General features: G+C 39.8%; 1 protein-coding gene across 26 annotated transcripts in view; it reads right to left on the reverse strand.

Moving 5' to 3' along the window:
* epb41l2 (erythrocyte membrane protein band 4.1 like 2) overlaps positions 1–19,275 on the reverse strand; it is a 218,351-nt gene that overhangs the window by 45,529 nt on the left and 153,547 nt on the right. For all 26 annotated transcript variants that reach the window (XM_072556130.1, XM_072556166.1, XM_072556093.1 and 23 more), the window contains exons 6-8: positions 17,850–17,925; positions 15,250–15,468; positions 5,933–6,020 (exon numbers count right to left, since the gene is read on the reverse strand). In XM_072556130.1, coding sequence (XP_072412231.1) covers positions 5,933–6,020; positions 15,250–15,468; positions 17,850–17,925 — 383 coding nt within the window. The remainder of the gene's footprint in view (positions 1–5,932; positions 6,021–15,249; positions 15,469–17,849; positions 17,926–19,275) is intronic.

Here is a 19,275-nt window from a genome sequence, read left to right on the forward strand (position 1 = left end):
CAAGAATCATCCTGGGATGAAGAGCTTGGTCGTACGAGGTGTGCAGTGTGTATTTGATGGATTTAGAATGGTGAGGGAACATCTCATTGAACTTTACAAAATACTGAGAGGCCAGGATAAAGTGGACGTGGAGAAGATGTTTCCGCTAGAAGAGACTAGGACCCAAGGGCACAGTTTCAGAGTGACGATCCTTTGGAACCGAGAGGAGTAGGAATTTCTTTGGCTAGAGGATGATGAATTTGTGGAGCTCGTTGCAATAGAAGGCTGTGGAGGTCAAGTCATTGAGTGGAGTAAGACAGAAATAAATAGGGGATCAAAGGTTACAGGGAGAAGGTAGGAGAATTGAAACATATTAGCCACGACTGAATAGCAAAACAGACTCAATGAGCTGAATACTTCTCTCTGTTCTGTTCTTATGGTGATTGATACGTTTATGTCTAAGAGAAGAATGTAACAGTTGGGAGTGTAGGCTCACCAAGTTCAATAATGTACAGACCAAAGCACTTGATTGACACATTTTCCAAAACATAAGGTGTTTAATTTTCACTGGCACGGCAGTTGCATCATTTACAAGGTTGCATTGCAGCAAAGGACTGGGCTAATGGTAAGATTCTTAGGAGTGCAGATGAGCAGAGAGATCTCGGTGTCCATGTACATGTATGTACACAGATCCCGGAAAGTTGCCACCCAGATTGACAGGGTTGTTAAGAAGGCATACAGTGTTTTGGCCTTTATTAATAGGGGGATTGAGTTCCGGAACCATGAGGTTATGCTGCAACTGTACAATGCTCTGGTACGGCCACACTTGGAGTATTGTGTACAGTTCTGGTCACCGCATAAGAAGGATGTGGAAGCTTTGGAAAGGGTGCAGAGGAGATTTACTAGGATGTTGCCTGGTATGGAAGGAATGTCTTACGAGGAAAGGCTGAGGGCCTTGAGGCTGTTCTCGTTAGAGAGAAGAAGGTTGAGAGGTGACTTAATAAAGACATATAAGATAATCAGAGGGTTAGATAGGGTGGACAGAGAGAGCCTTTCTCCAAGTATGGGGACAGCAAACACGAGGGGACACAACTTTAAAGTGAGGGGAGATAGGATGTCAGAGGTAGTTTCTTTACTCAGAGAGTAGTAAGGGTATGGAATGCTTTTCCTGCAACGATAGTAGATTCGCTAAGTTTAAGTCCATTTAAGTCGTCATTGGACAGGCAAATGGACGTACATGGAATAGTGTAGGTGGGATGGGTTTCAGATTAGTATGACAGGGCAGCGCAACATCGAGGGTTGAAGGGCCCGTACTGTGCTGTAATGTTCTATGTTAACACTTCAAGGTTCCTTCATCAGCAGCATGCAAATCTGCAATTGCAGCATTTAGAAGGACAAGAGTAGAAGGTGCATGGGAACACTACCATCTACAGGCTCCCTTGCAAAACATACCTCTCATGATATGAAAACATAGGATGCAATACTCACTGGCCTTACAAATTACACTCACGTCCCATAGTCATAATTAAAATCAAAAACGCTCACATTTCATTGCTGACCTGAGTTAAGTGTACACAATGAGCGGATCCAGAGACCTCCTTGATTAGTGAGGGAATGAGTTGGACATGTTTGACAACAAAATGTGTTTCAAATACTGAAAGTGTGATTAACAAGACCCAAAGTGAGACTGGGGCAGATCTTATACTTCAGAATGTCATGCAATGACAAAAGGCAGTGGTGGTTTTTCAACTGATGTCTAATAACTGCAAGCACTCCAGGTCTTGAAATTGAGCACAGTAGCCACAAATGCAGAACCAAAGTTAATTGTCAATAAATTTCAAAAGGGATATTGTATAATAACTGCAGCATCAAGTCTGTCTCAGTCAAGATTGTGTAGTCCTATATAATATAATGTGGAGAAGCCAATTACTTAAATAACACTAAAGATGGAACTCCCTCAAACTGGGCAATTTAATTAACAATTCAGACACATGCTGCCTAATCTCTATATTGTCCTACAGTTTTATAGCTGGAATTTTATTTACACAAGTAAATTAAGGCTACTGCCCAGACAATTCAAAACTAATCTCATGTAAAATTTCTGTGAAAGTATGGACTTGGATAGAATTTACTTCTGACAGATAGGTATCATTGAAATAGATTAGCCAGAAGGAGGCCATTCAGCCCAATGTGTTGGTGCAGGTTTTTGAGCCATTGGATTAATTCCATTCCACTTTCACTAAATTCCTTGTAAATTTTCTTTCTGCCTCTCTGCATTCTTCTGCCAAAACATAACTCTGCCCACATCTCTGTACTAAAATTCATCTTCCACCTGTTTTGCAGCCTAAGTCCTTTTCAAGTCAATTATCATAAATACATGCAACATTTGAATTGCATATCATTTGCAAATATTGAAATTAAGCCCTATCTATCCAGGTCTTTAATATGTATCAGCATAGTACTGATTATAATGCCAACCAATGAAGTCACAAGGTTCACTGTTTAGAACACAATAACTTTACTATACAAAAAAAGTCATGAATATAATAACTACATGTTATCTTCATTAGGATGTGATTTAAAAGATATAAAATTAAATGAACACAGTTACTTATACTCTCAACCAAATTTCTTAGCTCACGTTTCATTCTACATCCATTTGAAGTGTATCCTAAGTACACTTCTCAAAAATTGGAAGGTCAACCACTTCAGAAGGCTGCTTTAAAGATCCAAATAAAGGCTGATGTTTCTTTGAACATTCTGCTTATTTCAGAAAAGGCTTTGTCTTCAAATTTCCTTCAATCACTCCATGGTTGAAGGTTTCTGATTCAACACAGGCATCACTAGCATCTTAAGTGTGGACATGTTGGGTCAGAACTCTCCTGTTTCCAATACGCAAATACTGGAGTCCTGCATTTAAAACTCTCCCGTTCTTTTCAGCTAGGCTATCCTTAGATGTTCAACTAATGGCTCACGAGTTTAAAATGCTTTTAGTCAGCACACAGAATTTCAATCGAATTTGGCTTAAAAGGGATGTTCCTGCAGTAAGCTGTATCAAAACTAAAATAAAAAACCACTGGAGACCAGAACCATACACAAGTGACCTCAACTGTAATTAGCTTCCCTCAACCCTTTTTCTATTATTTATCTCAAAGGTAACTTGGTCACATGATTAGTTCCTAGAAGTAAGGTGTTTTACCAGATATGTCTCTCTTGAAAAATCTAATTCTTAAAGGGAACATCACCATAACATGCAATGTACATTTTTCTCCAGAAACACATGGGTCATCAAAGTGCACCTTAACCAGTTTTGTATCCATGATGTTAATGCTTTTTAATCTTTTGGAGTTTATTTGTGCCCAATAGATTTTCAGATGACAGTATGTTAAAGATCGTTTCAAATTCCATACACCGTCACGTTGTGAGCCACTCCATTAATCAAATAATTGGATCATGTTTGTCAAATATAATTTACCTTCAAAACAAATCTATACAGACTTGCATATAATCCAGACTTCTCCAAACTTTGATTCAATTTGGTCAGGATTACTGACTCAAAATGTTCCTATCACTGATACTGACTGAGGTCATGATTTGGAAGGTGCTGTTGAAGGAGCCTTCGTAAATTGCTGTATTGTCTCGTCAGCACCAGTGGTGAAGCAAGTGAATGTTTAAGGTGACAGGTAGAGTGTCAATCAAGCAACTCATTTTGGACTGCATGCATTCAACTGGAGAATATTCCATCCATTATGGTCCTGATTTGTATCTTGGAACCGGTGGACAAAATTTGAAGAATGAGGTGGTGGTTTTACTCTTGGAGAATTTCTAACTTCTGACCTGATCCCACAGCCACAGTACGTAGCAAGTGCCACTGAATGTTGAGGAGATGTGGTTAGATTCTGAATTGTTACAGGTATCATTGCCTGGTATTTTAGTCGCAAGTAACACTTAAACCACATACCTGCACATACATGAAAGTTAACTAGGTCTTGATGCAAACACACTGAATGTGCTTCCATTAAATGGCCATGTCTCAAAATCTAGGGGGAGAAATCTAAGTCAGGAGAAACACCCTTTAGGTAGGGGATCCTGGCACAGCAAGTCAAAGGTAGCATGTGATATCATTCAAGGAACATGGGCACAGTAAGTCTGCTGGCTAGGGTGGTCACCTGATTGTAGGGTATGAGAAGCTGAATGTTAGGCACCAATCTAACGTTCTCCCATGGTCCACATCATTCAGTGGTCAAGAACATTCCGTGTAGGTCTTTCAACTCACTTAGCTTCATAGTTAGTCACGAAAGGCTAGAGCAATGTTTCCTTTGTGGGAGAGTTGAGGAGAATGTAAGCGGTCACTCAAAGAAGACAGATGAAGAGGAATTTATTTTCTCAGATGGTGGTGAATCTGTGGAAATCTTTACTACACAGGATTGTACAGGCTGGATTATTAAGTATATTCAGGCTTAGGGGGGCATATTTTTAATCAGCATGGAAAGCAAATAAGCAGGGAAGTAGAATTGGGGATTTTCAGATCGTCCATGATCTCAATTAGTGCCAGAGCAGACTCAATGGGCTAAATCATCCGCTTCTGTTCCCCTTCTCATGGAGATTGAAGTATTCAAGACTTCGACGAGATAGGCAAGGAAAAAAACTTTCCTATCAGCCCATGGTTCAAACATTAGGGGAGACAAATTCAAAATTTTGGCCAAGAAAAGGGACATTTGAAGAAGAACTAGCTTCTGCAGTGAGTGGTAATGACCTGGAACCCTCTGCCTATGTATGTGGCAGAAACAGAAACAGTCAATGATTTCAAAAGCAAATTTAATGGGCATTTGAAGGATATCAACTTGGAAGGCTGTAGAGATCATGCTATGGAGTAGACGTGACTGGACTGTTACGTAAGGAGTTGGCATGGACTCAATGAATTGAATGGCCTCCTTCAGAGATAGAGTTATTTACCTAAAGCACAATACTTCTTTGAAAGCAATGCTTTAGAAACTATGCCTAAATTGAATATTCTAGTATGGTAGAGTCATAGAGTCACACAGGATGGAAATAAACCTTTTGGTCTAACTTGCCCATGCCAACCAAGTTTCCAAAATAAAGCAAGTCCCACTTACCCACATTTGGCTCATAGCCCTCCAAACCTTTCCTAAGTCCAAGTTATCTTCTGTTGTTGGTCCTTTAATTGCTCCTCAACCAGTTAATTGTTAACTTTAAGTCATTCCGCCATTTGGAGAAGGTAGAGGTCAAGACATGTCTTCCTACTCAAGAGTGAGAATTCTTGAATATAAGAGAGGTTTTCTATTATTGGGTATTCTGCTTGAAAACAGGGATTACCTATGCCTCAGAGCTTAATTTGCTCCACAGTGCTGACTTGTAATCTCTGGTGCTTGTCCTATTCACTGTACTAGTTTCGAACGTCAGTCACATTTTGAGCCTTGCGTTCTTTACTGGACACTACTTATCTCCTGTGACAAGATTAATCTCTTAGAGTTAATCTCTACTGCTTTCAGACTTTTGCTTCAGTCACTACCTGAGTGGCTTTCTCGAGAGTCAGGATTTGTTTGGACTGTAATGCATCTGACAAAGACTCAGCAAAATTCCTACAACAATTCTCATCTTACAAATCCTGACCTGAAGTCAGCCATGATCATATTGAATGGTGGTGCAGGCTCAAAGGGCACAATGGCCTACTCCTGCACCTATTGTCTATTGTCTAGTTGCATTTCTTCACTAATCTGTAGAAATCATTAATGAAATTATCAATGGTTTCCTTGAGGACGAATGCTCCTCTTAACTCTTGCTGTTTCAAGAATTTGAATAATTCTGAGATTGACAAAGTCGTTCAGTAATTCTTCCAAAAACGATCTGTAGAACAATCTTGAACTGATTTGTGAACAAGATGTCACCCTCATTTTCCACAACATCAAGAGAATAAGGAGAAAGCAATTACCTTAGCATGATGCAAGTCAACACCATACATGGAAAGCATCTTGGCATTTTCCAGAAATTGAGCATCAGCCTGGGCTGGAGTTAAACCCCTGATAGAAAGACAAGGAAGTTAAATGTAAAATAATAAATGGCACAAGGTTATGTTATCAGTTCCAAATTTAAATAATGAAGGCTAATGAAGAAGCTCAGACCATTTCTTAAATTATTTTTTTAAAATACCTATCAAGTAGATCGCTGTACTTGAGGAATAAGTATTTGGACTGGTGCAACACACCATTAGCCTCTTTCTGTGCTTTGATTACAATTTGGGTAATTTAAGAGGCCTAGATTCGATACAGAGACTTTTTTAACAACTTTGAAGAGCGAATAGCACTATATATAAAACGGTAGATAACAGGAGACAAAACCTGGGAATAGGGGACAAATCAAGATGCTGTGGACACTGGTTCAATTAAAAATGTGAGATGGAGATTTACTTCTTTTGTTCAGGTTAAGCTAATAATTGAAAATTTGAGTTAAACTATAGATTAGCCTTAATCTACTTTAAAGAAAGAAAAGCCTCGAGCGTCTCAATGGCCTATTCCTGTATCCTTGTAATTATGGAAAGTTGTACGTGTGTGTTTCAGTGATAATAATTGTGAAACTGTCAGCATTTGTTACTATTCAAACTTTGAAACAGACAGCAATATCTGGGAGCTTGTAAATGCACAGTGAAATTTGCAAAGCCAAAAGTGCTGTCAGTGATTCCACTATTCTATTTGCTTCTCCATGGGGTGTGCTGTTGAAGTATCTCCTGAATTGCAATCAGGTTTTGTGTTTTTACACTGAGTAACAATGAGCAGGAACAAGCTTCTGACAACAGTGGTGGTATCAGAGACGTTGATTTCAAAAGGAAATCAGATGGATGCTGGAGTAAAATAAACGTGTTCATTTATTGATGGTCCCTCACAGACGATAACTCTCTTCCACTCTCAGGGTGAGTCTGTTCGTGGCTGTACAGACCGATGAGGATCCCGCAGGCTTGGTTAAACTTGGGGCAGGTGATGGTCATGGGAAGGGGTGGATGGGGCATTGGTGTGGCAGTGCTTTGCGTTCTTTTCTCCTGGCTTCGACATTTTCTGGATGGCAAGTCTCAAAGTGCTTGATGCCTTCCTGGATGCTCCGCCTCAACTTTGGTCTTGGGCCAGTGAGGCCTTGAAGGTATCACTGAAGTGCTTCCTCTGTTCACTTGGGGCCCTGCCTGCCATTTTGAAGCTGGGAGTAGACACCTGTTTGGGGAGTCTCATGTCGCTCATACAGACGATGTGCCAGCCAATCAAGGGTAGTCAGTCCCTCAATACGGAGGATGTTGGCCTGGTGAAGGACACTAATGTTGGCGTGTCTTTCTTCCAAAAGGATTTGCAGGATCTTGTGCAGGCAACATTGGTGGTACTGCTGTAGTGCCTTGAGGTGTTTGCTGTAGAAAGTCCACATCGCAGAGACATGTAGGAGAGTAGGAACCACCCAGCTCCGTAAACTGTGATCTTGGTGCCGGATCTGATATTATTGTCCTCAAACATCCTTTCCCTCAAGCAGCCGACCACTGCACTAGAATACTGGAGGTGGTACTGGATCTCTTCATCAATAGCTGCTCTGGCTGACAGGACTCTCCCAAGGTATTGGCAGTGATCAACATTCTCTAAAGCCTGTACCTTAATTCTAATTCTCTAATAAACTTGTAGAGCAATGGGAGAGACAGCATTGAAATGAGACTGACTGGAATGCTTTATACGAAAGGTACTATGAACTAGATAGGCCAAGTGGCCTCATCCTATAATAAATCTAGCCTCAATAATTCATAAATATTGAATTGCTTCACAGGCCCTGAAAAACTCACTTTATATTTGCGAAATTCCAAGTTTCTTCAGTAAGGTAAAGAAACATCTATTTTAAAAATGTATGTTTTTAAAAACTGTTTTGGACAGTTTTGTTTCTACCTTGTCCACAATTACTTATTTCATTCTCTGTTGGATTTTAAGTAGAAGTGAGAAACTTTGTTCATACACCTTGGCTACCAAAGCTCTTTTAATACAAGCTTTAAATGATATTGCATTTGAGTTACCTCATGGACTAGATTAATCCCTCCACTGTAATTTGTCAGCTTCAAAGAGGTCATACCTGCCAAATTTACTAAGACTTCTTTGAGGAGGTAACTTGCAAGTTAGACAAAGGAGAGCCAGTGGAAAGAGTGGGGAAATAAATAGTGATATCTTGAAAAATGCCCATATTACACAGGTGATGCTACTGGATGCCTTGAAATGCAAAAAAGGTGGATAAATCACCAGCACCTGATCAGGCATAACCTTGATTTCTGTGGGAAGCTAGGAAAGTGAATGCTGGGATATTTATGTCACCGATAGCCACAGGTGAGATGCCAGAAGACTGGAGGTTGACTAATGAGATGCCACTATTTAAGAAAGATGGTAAAGAAAAGCCAGGGAACTATGGACTGACATCGATGTTGGGCAAGTTGGAGGGAGTCCTGAGGGACAGGATGTACATGCATTTAGAAAGGCGAGGGATGATTAGGGATAGTCACCATGGCTTTGTGTGTGGAAAATCATGTCTCACAAACTTGATTGAGATTTTTGAAGTAACAAAAAGGATTGATGAGGGCAGAGTGGTGGACTTGCTCTGTATGAACTTCAGTAAAGCTTTTGACAAGGCTCTTCATGGTAGACTGGTTAGCAAGGTTAGATCACATGGAATACAGTGAAAACTAGCTATTCGGATACAGAACCGGCTCAAAAAGATAGAAGACAGAGGTTTTTGGTGGTGAAGGGTTGCTTTTCAGACTGGAGGCCATGAGGAATCAGTGGTGTGCCATGAGAATCAGTGCTGGGTCCACTGCTTTTCGTCATTTATATAAATAATTTGAATGGGAACATAGGAGGTATGGTTAGTAAATTTGCAGATGACACCAAAATCGGAGGTATGGTGGACAGTGAAGGAGGTTACCTCAGAATATAATGGGATATTGATCAGATGGACCAATGAGCTGATGAGGGGGCAGATGGAGATTAATTTAGATAAATGTGAGATGCTGCATTTTGGAAAGGCAAATCAGAGCAGGACTTATACACAATGGTAAGGTCCTGCGAAGTGCTGCTGAACAAAGAGACCTTGGACCTGCAGGTTCATAATTGCTGGAAGTGGAGTCGCAGATAGACAGGATAGTGAAGGTGGCATTTGGAATGCTTGCTTTTATTGGTCAGTGCACCGAGTATAGGAGTTGGGAGGTATACAGGACATCGATTAGGCCACTTTGGAATACTGTGTGCAATTCTGGTCTCCCTGCAACAGGAAGGATGCTGTGAAACTTGAAAGAGTTCAGGAAAGATTTAGAAGGATGTTGCCAGGGTTGGAAGGTTTGCGTTACAGGGAGAGGCTGAAAAGGCTGGGGCATTATTTTCCCTGGAGCTTCGAAGGCTGAGGGATGACCTTACAGATGTTTATAAAATCATGAGGGGCATGGAGAGGGTGAAGAGACAAGATCTTTTCCCTGGAATGACAGGAGTCCAAAACTAGAAGGCATAGGTTTAAGGTGAGAAGGGAAAGATGTAAAAAAGACCTAAGGGGCAACTTTTTAATGCAGAATTAGCTGCCAGAGGAAGTGGTGGAGGCTGGTACAATACAACATTTAAAAGGCACCTAGATGGGTATATGAGAAGCAAGGGTTTAGACAGATATGGGCCAAATGGTAGCAAATGGGAGTAGATTATTTTATGACATTTGGTCGGCATAGACAACTTGGTCTAAAGCTTCCGTTTCCACGTGTACAGCTCTATGATTAAGGCCTTTGACATAATTAGCAGCCTCCTGTGCAGCACTAAGCTATGAACTCATGGTGTTAGGGACAAAGTATTGGCATGGATAGAGGTTTAGTTGACTGGCAGAAGGCAGAAAGTGGAGATGAAGGAGTCCTTTTCAGGACATCATCCAGTGGAGTTTTGCAGGGGTCAGTGCTGTGGCAATTATTCATGTTATACATTAATGATCTGGATGAAGGAACGGACGAAATTGTTGCAAAGTTTATAGATGGCACAAAGGTAGGTGGAGGGACAGGAAGTGTTGAGTAAGTGGGAAGGCTGCAAAAGAACTTGGACAGGCCAGGAGAGTGGGCAAAGAAGGAATGCAATGTGGGAATGTGACGTTATGCACTTTGGTAGGTAGAAGAGTAGATTATTTTCTAAGTGGGAAAAGGCTTTAGAAATCTGAAAGGACTTAGGAGTCCTAGTTAAGGACTTTCTCAAGGTTAATATGCAGGTTCAATTGGCAGTTGGGAAGGAAGATGCAGTGTTAGCATTTGTTTCAAGAGGGCTAGAATAGAAGAGCAGAGATGCACTGCTGAGGCTGTAGAAGGCACTGGCCAGACTGCATTTGGAATACTGAGCATAATTTTGGGACCCGAATCAAAGGATGGATGTGCTAGATTTGGAGGGGGTCCAGGGGACATATACAATAATGATCCTGGGGATAAAGGGCATCATTGAGGACTCTGGATCTATACTCAATGAAGTTTAGAAGGATGAATGGAGTTCTCATTGAAACTTACAAAATACTGAGAGATTTGGATAGAGTAGACATGGAGAAGATGCTTCCACTAGTAGAAGAGACTAGGACTTGAGGGCACAGCCTCAGAGTGAAAGGATGACCCTTTAGAACAGAGATGAGGACAAATTTCTTCAGCCAGAGTGTGGTGAATCTAATGGCCTATTCTTGTATCTTAGAATTATCGAAAGTTGCAAGTGTGCATTTCAATGGTAATAATTGTGAAACTGTCAGCATGTTACTATTACAACTTTAAAACAGACGGCAACATCTAGAGTTTGCAAATGCACAGTTTAATGTGCAAATCCAAAAGATTTGAAACATAGACACGATAGAACGGCATTGTAGACTGGATTGACCAAATGGCCTAATTCTGCTCCTATATCTTATGGTCTTCTATCTTACGGTGCCTGTTGGATTGCAATCCGCTATCATGCTTCAGCCGTGAGCAACAATGAGCAGCAACTAGCTTCTGACGACAGTGGTGGCACCAGAACTCATTGCTACAGCAGCCTGAGGAGGCCAAGTCAGACTGTAGTTAAAAACCAGAGAGATAGGTTCTTGATTACTAAAAGGATCAAGGGTCATAGGAAGAAGGCAGAAGAATGGGGTTGAGAAACATGGTCACGATTGAAGAGCAGAGTAAACTTGATGGCTTGAATGGCCTAATTTTGTTCCTCTATCTTATAGTCTTCTACTGCACTACAAATTATTCACATTGAACTCTTTCCCTCGGACTGCTCTTTTACAAACTGTAATTCTTTATACATAACTTTGGCTTCCTTACCACTCTAGAATGCCTTTGGAGAATTTTATTTACGAAGATTTATATATGTACAAACAAAATCCCACCTTTCAGTTTGGAGTCCATAGCACTGTCGGTTATGACCTCTGAAGTTACTGACAACTGACTGGAAAGCTAATGAAACATCTTCAAAATAACAAACAATACAAAATATTTTAATTTTTAACAAGGTTGTGGATGCGGTGGATAAAGCTAGTATTTATTACCAAGTACCAGGATCAGGTCTCAAATGGCTCATCTGGATAAGGTAACAAACAGCAAACGATATAAACGAAGTTACATTGCAGGTGGTCATAATGCTCAGGCTGGCTTCAGTACACAGTTCAGGGAGGGAAAAGATAGTCATTCAGGGTTCCTCACTTATTCATTACTGACCGGCATCACTTAAGGATAGACCACTCCTGTGGTTGGAAGGATTGCAAACATTCAGCTTCCAATTCTCACTGACGGCCAATGTTTGCATTACACAACTTGGCTTCTATGAAATGACAACTTTGCAACATGAAATGCAGTAGAAAAACTCCATCAGTGCTTTTCATACTAGGAGTACTGGAGGATAAAATCACAAATTTAATAGATTTAATGAATAGTAAATTCAAACATTTCTTCATGACAAAGTCCCCAACTTTTTGTTACTTACTGCAGAACAATACGGCCACAGAAATTGTCAAAACGATACAACATGACAGCAGACAATGACACCATACAAGATGCCCATTTTTAAAAAGAAATAGTATTCTAAAGGGAGTATTGCATACTTTCTTCAGACTCTAGTAGGACTACAATAATATCCCATTGGGACAGAGGCTACATGGATAAGGAAAAGTTACCTACAGTTTTATGCTTCAAAGTTGACAAATGAAATTTGTTCAAAAGTACTGAAACATTTTAAATCATGTCAGATTCTGGTCAGGCAGCACAGCACATTGTCCTGTCGCCATACTGCAACATCAATATAAAAACACCAGACAACGTTCAAATATGACTTCATACAGATGGTACCAGAATTGAGAGATAAGTGGTATTCAAACCTTTGAACAAAACAGGGTTTTATTTTCCTATAGAAATAAGGTGTTGAGCTGATAAGAGGGAAATCTTTAAAATTATGAATGGATTTGACAGAAGGATTGTGGAATGTTTCCACAACAGACGATCCAAAACTATGAATACAAATTACTTTTCGGTTGGAAGAGCATCCTTATAAATTTCTTTATTTGTTGTTTCAAACATGGATATTACTACTACTGAAACAGTTAGACAAATAATTGAAGGTGGTTTTGAAAGGAAAATAGAGGGGGTGTTAAATAAAAACAACGATGAGATGGTTAAATGAAAGGCTCAGATGTATTAGAATTGAAAATAAGGAGACTCGTGAAATATAAACAACTAGCTAGGCTGACCATCTAATGTTTATGTTGTTTATTTATTGCAATTCTATTTAAAATCTGAAAAGTCATCAACAAGAAAATGTCAGATGAATAAACACTCCATCTTGTGGTGGTCCTGCTCACTTAAAAAAAAACTTAGGTACAGTCTGAGAAATTCTGTATAAAATCTGCTTTTGCCTCAGTTTCCCAGTTGAATCAGAAAACTGGTTAAACATTCCAATCCAGTGCTTTTTGGAACACAGCAGCAATGTTCTGTCTAATTTGTCTACACCGATCATGGCAACAGCTGCCCGTTGAAGAAGTGGCTGTCATGTACGATTTTTGGAGGACTACGCAGCCTGCAAGAAAATGAGAAGGAACACTGAAGCAGGAATTTAGCCTTTCAGCTTCTCAAGTCTGAACTCCCATTCTAGATCCTGTCTAATCATACGCCTGTGCTATCCACATAATCCATGATGTCACTAGTAACTGGAAATTTTTAACTTAATGACTAATGATTAAGGTCCCTAGCCCTCTCGGCACAGATTTTCAAAAATTCACCATACTGAGTGACAAGGTTCCTCCTCAGTATTTCAATAGTATTCTTCTTATTCCAAGACTGTGTACCATGGTTCTAGCACCCACAGACAGGAGAAACATTCTTTCTACAGCTACATTGCATTCCTTGAACAATTTTCTACATTTCTATGAAATCGCCACTCATCTTTCTAAACTCAATATAGTACAGGCCCAGCCTCCTTGATCTTTCCTGATAGAACAGTCCCACCATTCCAGGAATCAGTATGGTGAACTTCTGCTGCACTGGCAAGTGTATTCTTCCTTTTGTGAGGGAATCAGAACTGCACACAATACACCTGGCACATTCTACACAATTTAAGCAAAACATCTTTGCTCCTATACTCAAAACCTCTTGCTTAAGACCATTTGCCTTGAAAATTGCTTGCTGCACTTGCATGCTGGCTTTCTCTGACTTCTGAGCACCTAGGTCCCTTTGGACACTTTCCAAACTCTCAACATTTCAGAAATACACTGTCCTTTTGTTCCTCCTACCAAAGCAGATAACCTCAAACCTAGCCAAATTATATTCCATCTGCTGTGCTCTTTCCAACTCGCTCAGACTATCTCAATCCCCATGAAACCTCTTTGCTTTCGATTAATTAGATTAGATCACTTACAGTGTAGAAACAGGCCCTTTGGCCCAACAAGTCCACACCGACCCGCCGAAGTGCAACCCACCCAGACCCATTCCCCTACATTTATCCCTTCACCTAACAGTAAGGTGAACTGGCCATGCTAAATTGCCCAAACCTGCACATTTTTGGACTGTGGGAGGAAACCAAAGCACCCGGAGGAAACCCACACAGACACAGGGAGAACGTGCAAACTCCACACAGACAATTGCCTGAGGCGGAAATTGAACCCGGGTCTCTGGCACTGTGAGGCAGCAGTGCTAACCACTGTGCCACCGTGCTGCCCTTTTAAATCAAACTCCAAGTTCTGTATCACCTGCAAATATGAGAAATGTTACATTTGCCCCCACATTCAAATTGCTGATATAGATTGTGAACAATTGGGACCTAAGTACTGACCCTTGTAGTATTCCATTTGTCACAGCCTGACAACAAGATTCTGCCACAACTGTTCTTCTGCTCTGCTTTCTGCCCATTAGCCAATCTTCAAACCGTGCTCAGATCTTACCCCGCACTGAATACACTTTTACTTTGTTCACTAACCTTCTGTGTTGACCTTTACCATAAGTTTTTCTACATCTGAGCTAATTTGTTAAGGGACGGAATTGTCAGAAAGGCTACCTTTCAGATGAGAGAATAAACAGTCTGCCTGTCTAGGTGGATGCATAAACCATTATGAAAATCATTCCAAATAGCAGTGAGCTCTGGCATTCCAGGTATAGCTCAAAAGCAAAAGAAAACCACCTTAAGTGGTCAGTCATCCTGAGAGGAATTATGTGGAAAATCCCATGATTAGAGAACAGTTTGAAAATAAGGAGTCTCCTATTTAAGATAGAAATGAACATTTCTTTGGAACTGTCTTACCCAGAGTGCAGCAAAGGCAGAGTTAATGATTAACAAAGGAGCCAAAGGTTACCAGTTATAAATGGGAACGTTCAATTGAAGCTGCAATCAGATCAGCCATGATTACATCAAATGGCAGTACAGGCTGATCAGTTCAAATAGTCTACTCCTGCTCCTAATTTGAATGTTTCTAAACTCAGTTGTGTGGGGTTTATGGAACCTAGCTCTGTACCAACTGGTTGCAATATTTCACTTCTCAATGGTCTAAAACTCAAATTAAGCCTCAATAATTTAACTGGAGCATTTTTAACAGGTAATTTATTCAACAATGCTGTTAGATTCTAAGTACAGTACTATTCAAAAAGACCAGAAAATCATATACTTCAATCAAATAGTCTACCTTCATTTGTTAAAGTGCCAATTCCCTACAAGTGTCTAACTTGTTACCAAGGTGCAATAAATAGATGTGCACAAGAAAAAAAAGAAATAACATTAATTCTACCTGTGTGTTTTATGCAGTTCACAGATTTTCTCTTCCAATTCCTTTGTCTGGCGTGGTGCAAACTGTAATTCTGACACATAACCTGTTTTATGTTCATCTGCATCATAATCCCCAAGTTCCGCTTGCAATGTGCAAGAACCAAGAAGGGCATGAGTGACGAAAGAGCATGGCAAACGACCGCTTACGATATCTTGGCGGAGTTGAAGGCATAAGTAATATCTGCAGTGGTAGAAGAAGTGATAATGAGTTTAGAGAAAATAAATACCCTCTTTAGTACAATATAAACCAGTTCTCACAATTGATTTTATTATTGTCCCACTTTAAATATAAATTACAACTTATTCTAATGAATTATTTAGTTATTCTTCAAACTGATCAGATTAAGACTTCAGTTGAGGCAACTTGATACTGAACCAAACTACCACAGTAATAAAGATATACTATTCAACACAGCTTTAAAAAAAATTAACAGTCTTATTTTTAAGGATTTCAAATCTACTATGCTGACATAGTAAATCTTCGTGCTGACATAAAGATCTAACCAGAGTGAATGTTTCTCTTCTGAACTATCTTCATTAAAAATTATCACTAAAATTACAAAATGCTACTTATTTAAGCAAAAAAGGTTTATACATTCCCCAATTTTTTGTTTTGTCATTGATTAAATTTTATTAGTTTTATTTTTGTTGAACTGATGACATTAGAAACATGAAACATGCAGCTTAATGTGTGCTGATTGAACTTGCAAGACCCACCAGCAAAACATTTGATAACAATACAATGTTTGCCTAAGTTTACAATAAACAATACGATATTTGCCTAAGTTTACAACATAAACAATGAGTATTGTTGTAAAAACACACTTTGTTAAAGCTATTTATCTTGCATTCATTAGGACAATTCACAAGGAACATCAAAGTAAAGAGAAAACAACATTTATACTGGATGAGAAGAAAATGCTGATTGTTTGGCAAGTGGACTTTGATTGGTAGAAGTATTGCCCTGGAAAATGCATCAGCTGACATTGAACTTGGTCAAAATTTTAAATATGGCATGATTTGGAGATACCGGTGTTGGACTGGGGTGTACAAAGTTAAAAATCACACAACACCAGGTTATAGTACAACAGGTTCCAGTTAAACCTGACACTGATTGCTCAAGGAACAGCCCTGAGAAATGAACCAGAGAATGTTGAAGTGAAACAAGCAGTGTGTGTCCATGTTCTTTCCATCTATATCCATGTATTTTCACAGATATACCTTCCAGTACATGCAGGTGTACTGAGAGCCTTGGGACTGCCTCTGAATCCCAGTTTAAAAACCAATGACTTCTCTTACTTAGGAAGGTGTTTTGTGTCCATTGACCATCTAAGGCCCAATCAATCACTATGGCATATAGATTCATACCAAATATGTCGGACTTGCTGAATGAAGTCAATTTGATACCATGATTTTTCTCCTTTACTCTAACTCCAGAATCAAAGGAAAGTCAGATGAAAACTATTTATGTCACCAAATAAACCTCATTCCTTTTAAAAAAAAGAGGAATATAATTGCCTTCAATTTGCTTCAACTATAATTTTAAAGAATTGAGAGTTTTGGAGATTATTTTTTTCCTATATGCTTTCCAAGATTACCTTTCATATATACTAATTCATGCTCAAAGGATTCACTTTCTTAACCTGAAACAAGAATCTACATTTACTTCACATTTGCCAATTAGCAATTCAATACTTCACAGTCACCACATTTCTAGATTGTAAATCTTTAACTTTCTCTAATCTTCTCTCAATAGCATTGACCACTTTGCATAACATTTCCCACCAAAACTCTAGGAGATACAACTTGTGGTGTAAGAACTTGTGGTTAATTGTGGGCGGCATGGTGGCACAGTGGTTAGCACTGCTGCCTCGCAGCGTCAGAGACCCGGGTTCAATTCCCGCCTCAGGCGACTGACTGTGTGGAGTTTGCACATTCTCCCCGTGTCTGCGTGGGTTTCCTCCAGGTGCTCCGGTTTCCTCCCACACTCCAAAGATGTGCAGGTCAGGTGAATTGGCCATGCTAAATTGCCCCTAGTGTTAGGTAAGGGGCAAATGTAGGGGTATGGGTGGGCTGCGCTTCGGCGAGTCGGTGTGGACTTGTTGGGCCGAAGGGCCTGTTTCTACACTGTAATGTAATCTAATCAAACTGCATAGCTGATCTCACATCTAGTCAGTTTGCCAATCCAGGAATAGCCATATTTCTGACCCACATTATACTTGAGCTTTATCCCTAATAAAGAAAATAGAGCTGTCTGAACGGAAACAAAAGGTTGCCTTGGTATCCATATAGAGGAAAAACAGGTCTCACAGTTTTAGTTTTACATTGAGATATTAAATTGTCTTTACTTTTTATATATCTTGAATGCATTTTTAGTTCAAATTTTAGGTTTTGTTTTTGTAGTTCTGTTAATGAATTCCAAAGTACACTCGTGTAATGCATACAAACATTTTATATAATACACCACTCTAGTTTCCTTTTCATGCTGAATTTCAGATTGAAACTTTAGAAGATTATAAAATATTTTCACAAGAACTTGCTCAACTAACAAAGCATTTATACCTTGTGATGTCTTCAGTTAATTGTGAAGGATCAGGAGGATAGAATTTTACATTGAAGGAAAATTGCCAAGGACAATCTGCAATTAAAAACATGTTGTATTAAACTATGTAGCAAATCAGATCCATAGAATTCACTACAGTACAGGTCTATTGATGAGATGCAGGTTTTCTGTAGAGCAATCCAGTCAGTTCCATTGGCCATTCTGTTTCTGTAGCCCTACAAGCTTATTTCTAGGTGGATACCAAATTTCTTTTTGAAATAATTGATCATCTCTGGTCATCTCATAGGCAGCAAGTTTAGGTCATTAGCATCCTCAGTGTAAACATTTTCTTCCTCACATTCCTCCGCATCTCTTGCCCAAAACTTAAATGTGCCCCCCAGTACTTGTACTCTCAGCTAAGGTGAATAGCTTTCTTTCTTTCCTTATCTATGTCTGTCATAACCTTGTGTAACAATCAAATCTCCCCATCAACATAGCTTGCTCCAAGAATCTCCACTCTGGGTCACCAACTTAACCTTGTAGCTAAAATTCATTCTGGTTAATCTGTTCTATATCCTGATAGGACTGTCACATAAGACCATATGACCTAGGAGCAGAAGTAGGCCATGGAATTTGCTTTGCCAATGAGGTTGTGAAGGATCTGATAATGTTAAAAATCACACAACACCAGGTTATAGTCCAACAGGTTTATTTGCAAGTACAAGCTTTCAGAGCACTGCTCCTTCACCAGGTAGGCTAGTGGAGGAGGATCATAGGACACAGAATTTATAGCGAAAGATCATACTGTCATACAACTGATGTGATACATTGAACAAACCTGGATTGCTCTTAAATCTGTAATAGAGTCAGAGCCAGAGATGTACAGCATGGAAACAGACCCTTCAGTCCAACTCGTCCACGCCGACCAGATATCCCAACCCAATCTAGTCCCACCTGCCAGCACCTGGCCCATAGCCCTCCAGACCCTTCCTATTCATATACCCATCCAGATGCCTTTTAAATGTTGCAATTGTACTAGCCTTCACCACTTCCTCTGGCAGCTCATTCCATACATGTACCACCCTCTCTGTGAAAAAGTTGCTCCTTAGGTCTCTTTTATATCTTTCCCTTCTCACCCTAAACCTATGCCCTCTAGTTCTGGACTCCCCCACCCCAGGGAAAAGACTTTGCCTTTCCATGTCCCTCATGATTTTATAAACCTCTATAATGTCACCCCTCAGTCTCCGACACTCCAGGGAAAACAGCCCTAGCCTATTTAACCTCTCCCTATAGCTCAATACCTCCAACACTGGCAACATCCTTGTAAATCTTTTCTGAACCCTTTCAAGTTTCACAACATCTTTCCAATAGGAAGTCTTTTAGAATGGCCTCAGATTTCGATTCATTCTCACCTTGGGTTCATGTCACACTACAGGTGATCTCTCG

Source organism: Chiloscyllium punctatum, chromosome 3 (genome assembly GCF_047496795.1).
Source record: "Chiloscyllium punctatum isolate Juve2018m chromosome 3, sChiPun1.3, whole genome shotgun sequence".
Taxonomy (NCBI): domain Eukaryota; kingdom Metazoa; phylum Chordata; class Chondrichthyes; order Orectolobiformes; family Hemiscylliidae; genus Chiloscyllium; species Chiloscyllium punctatum.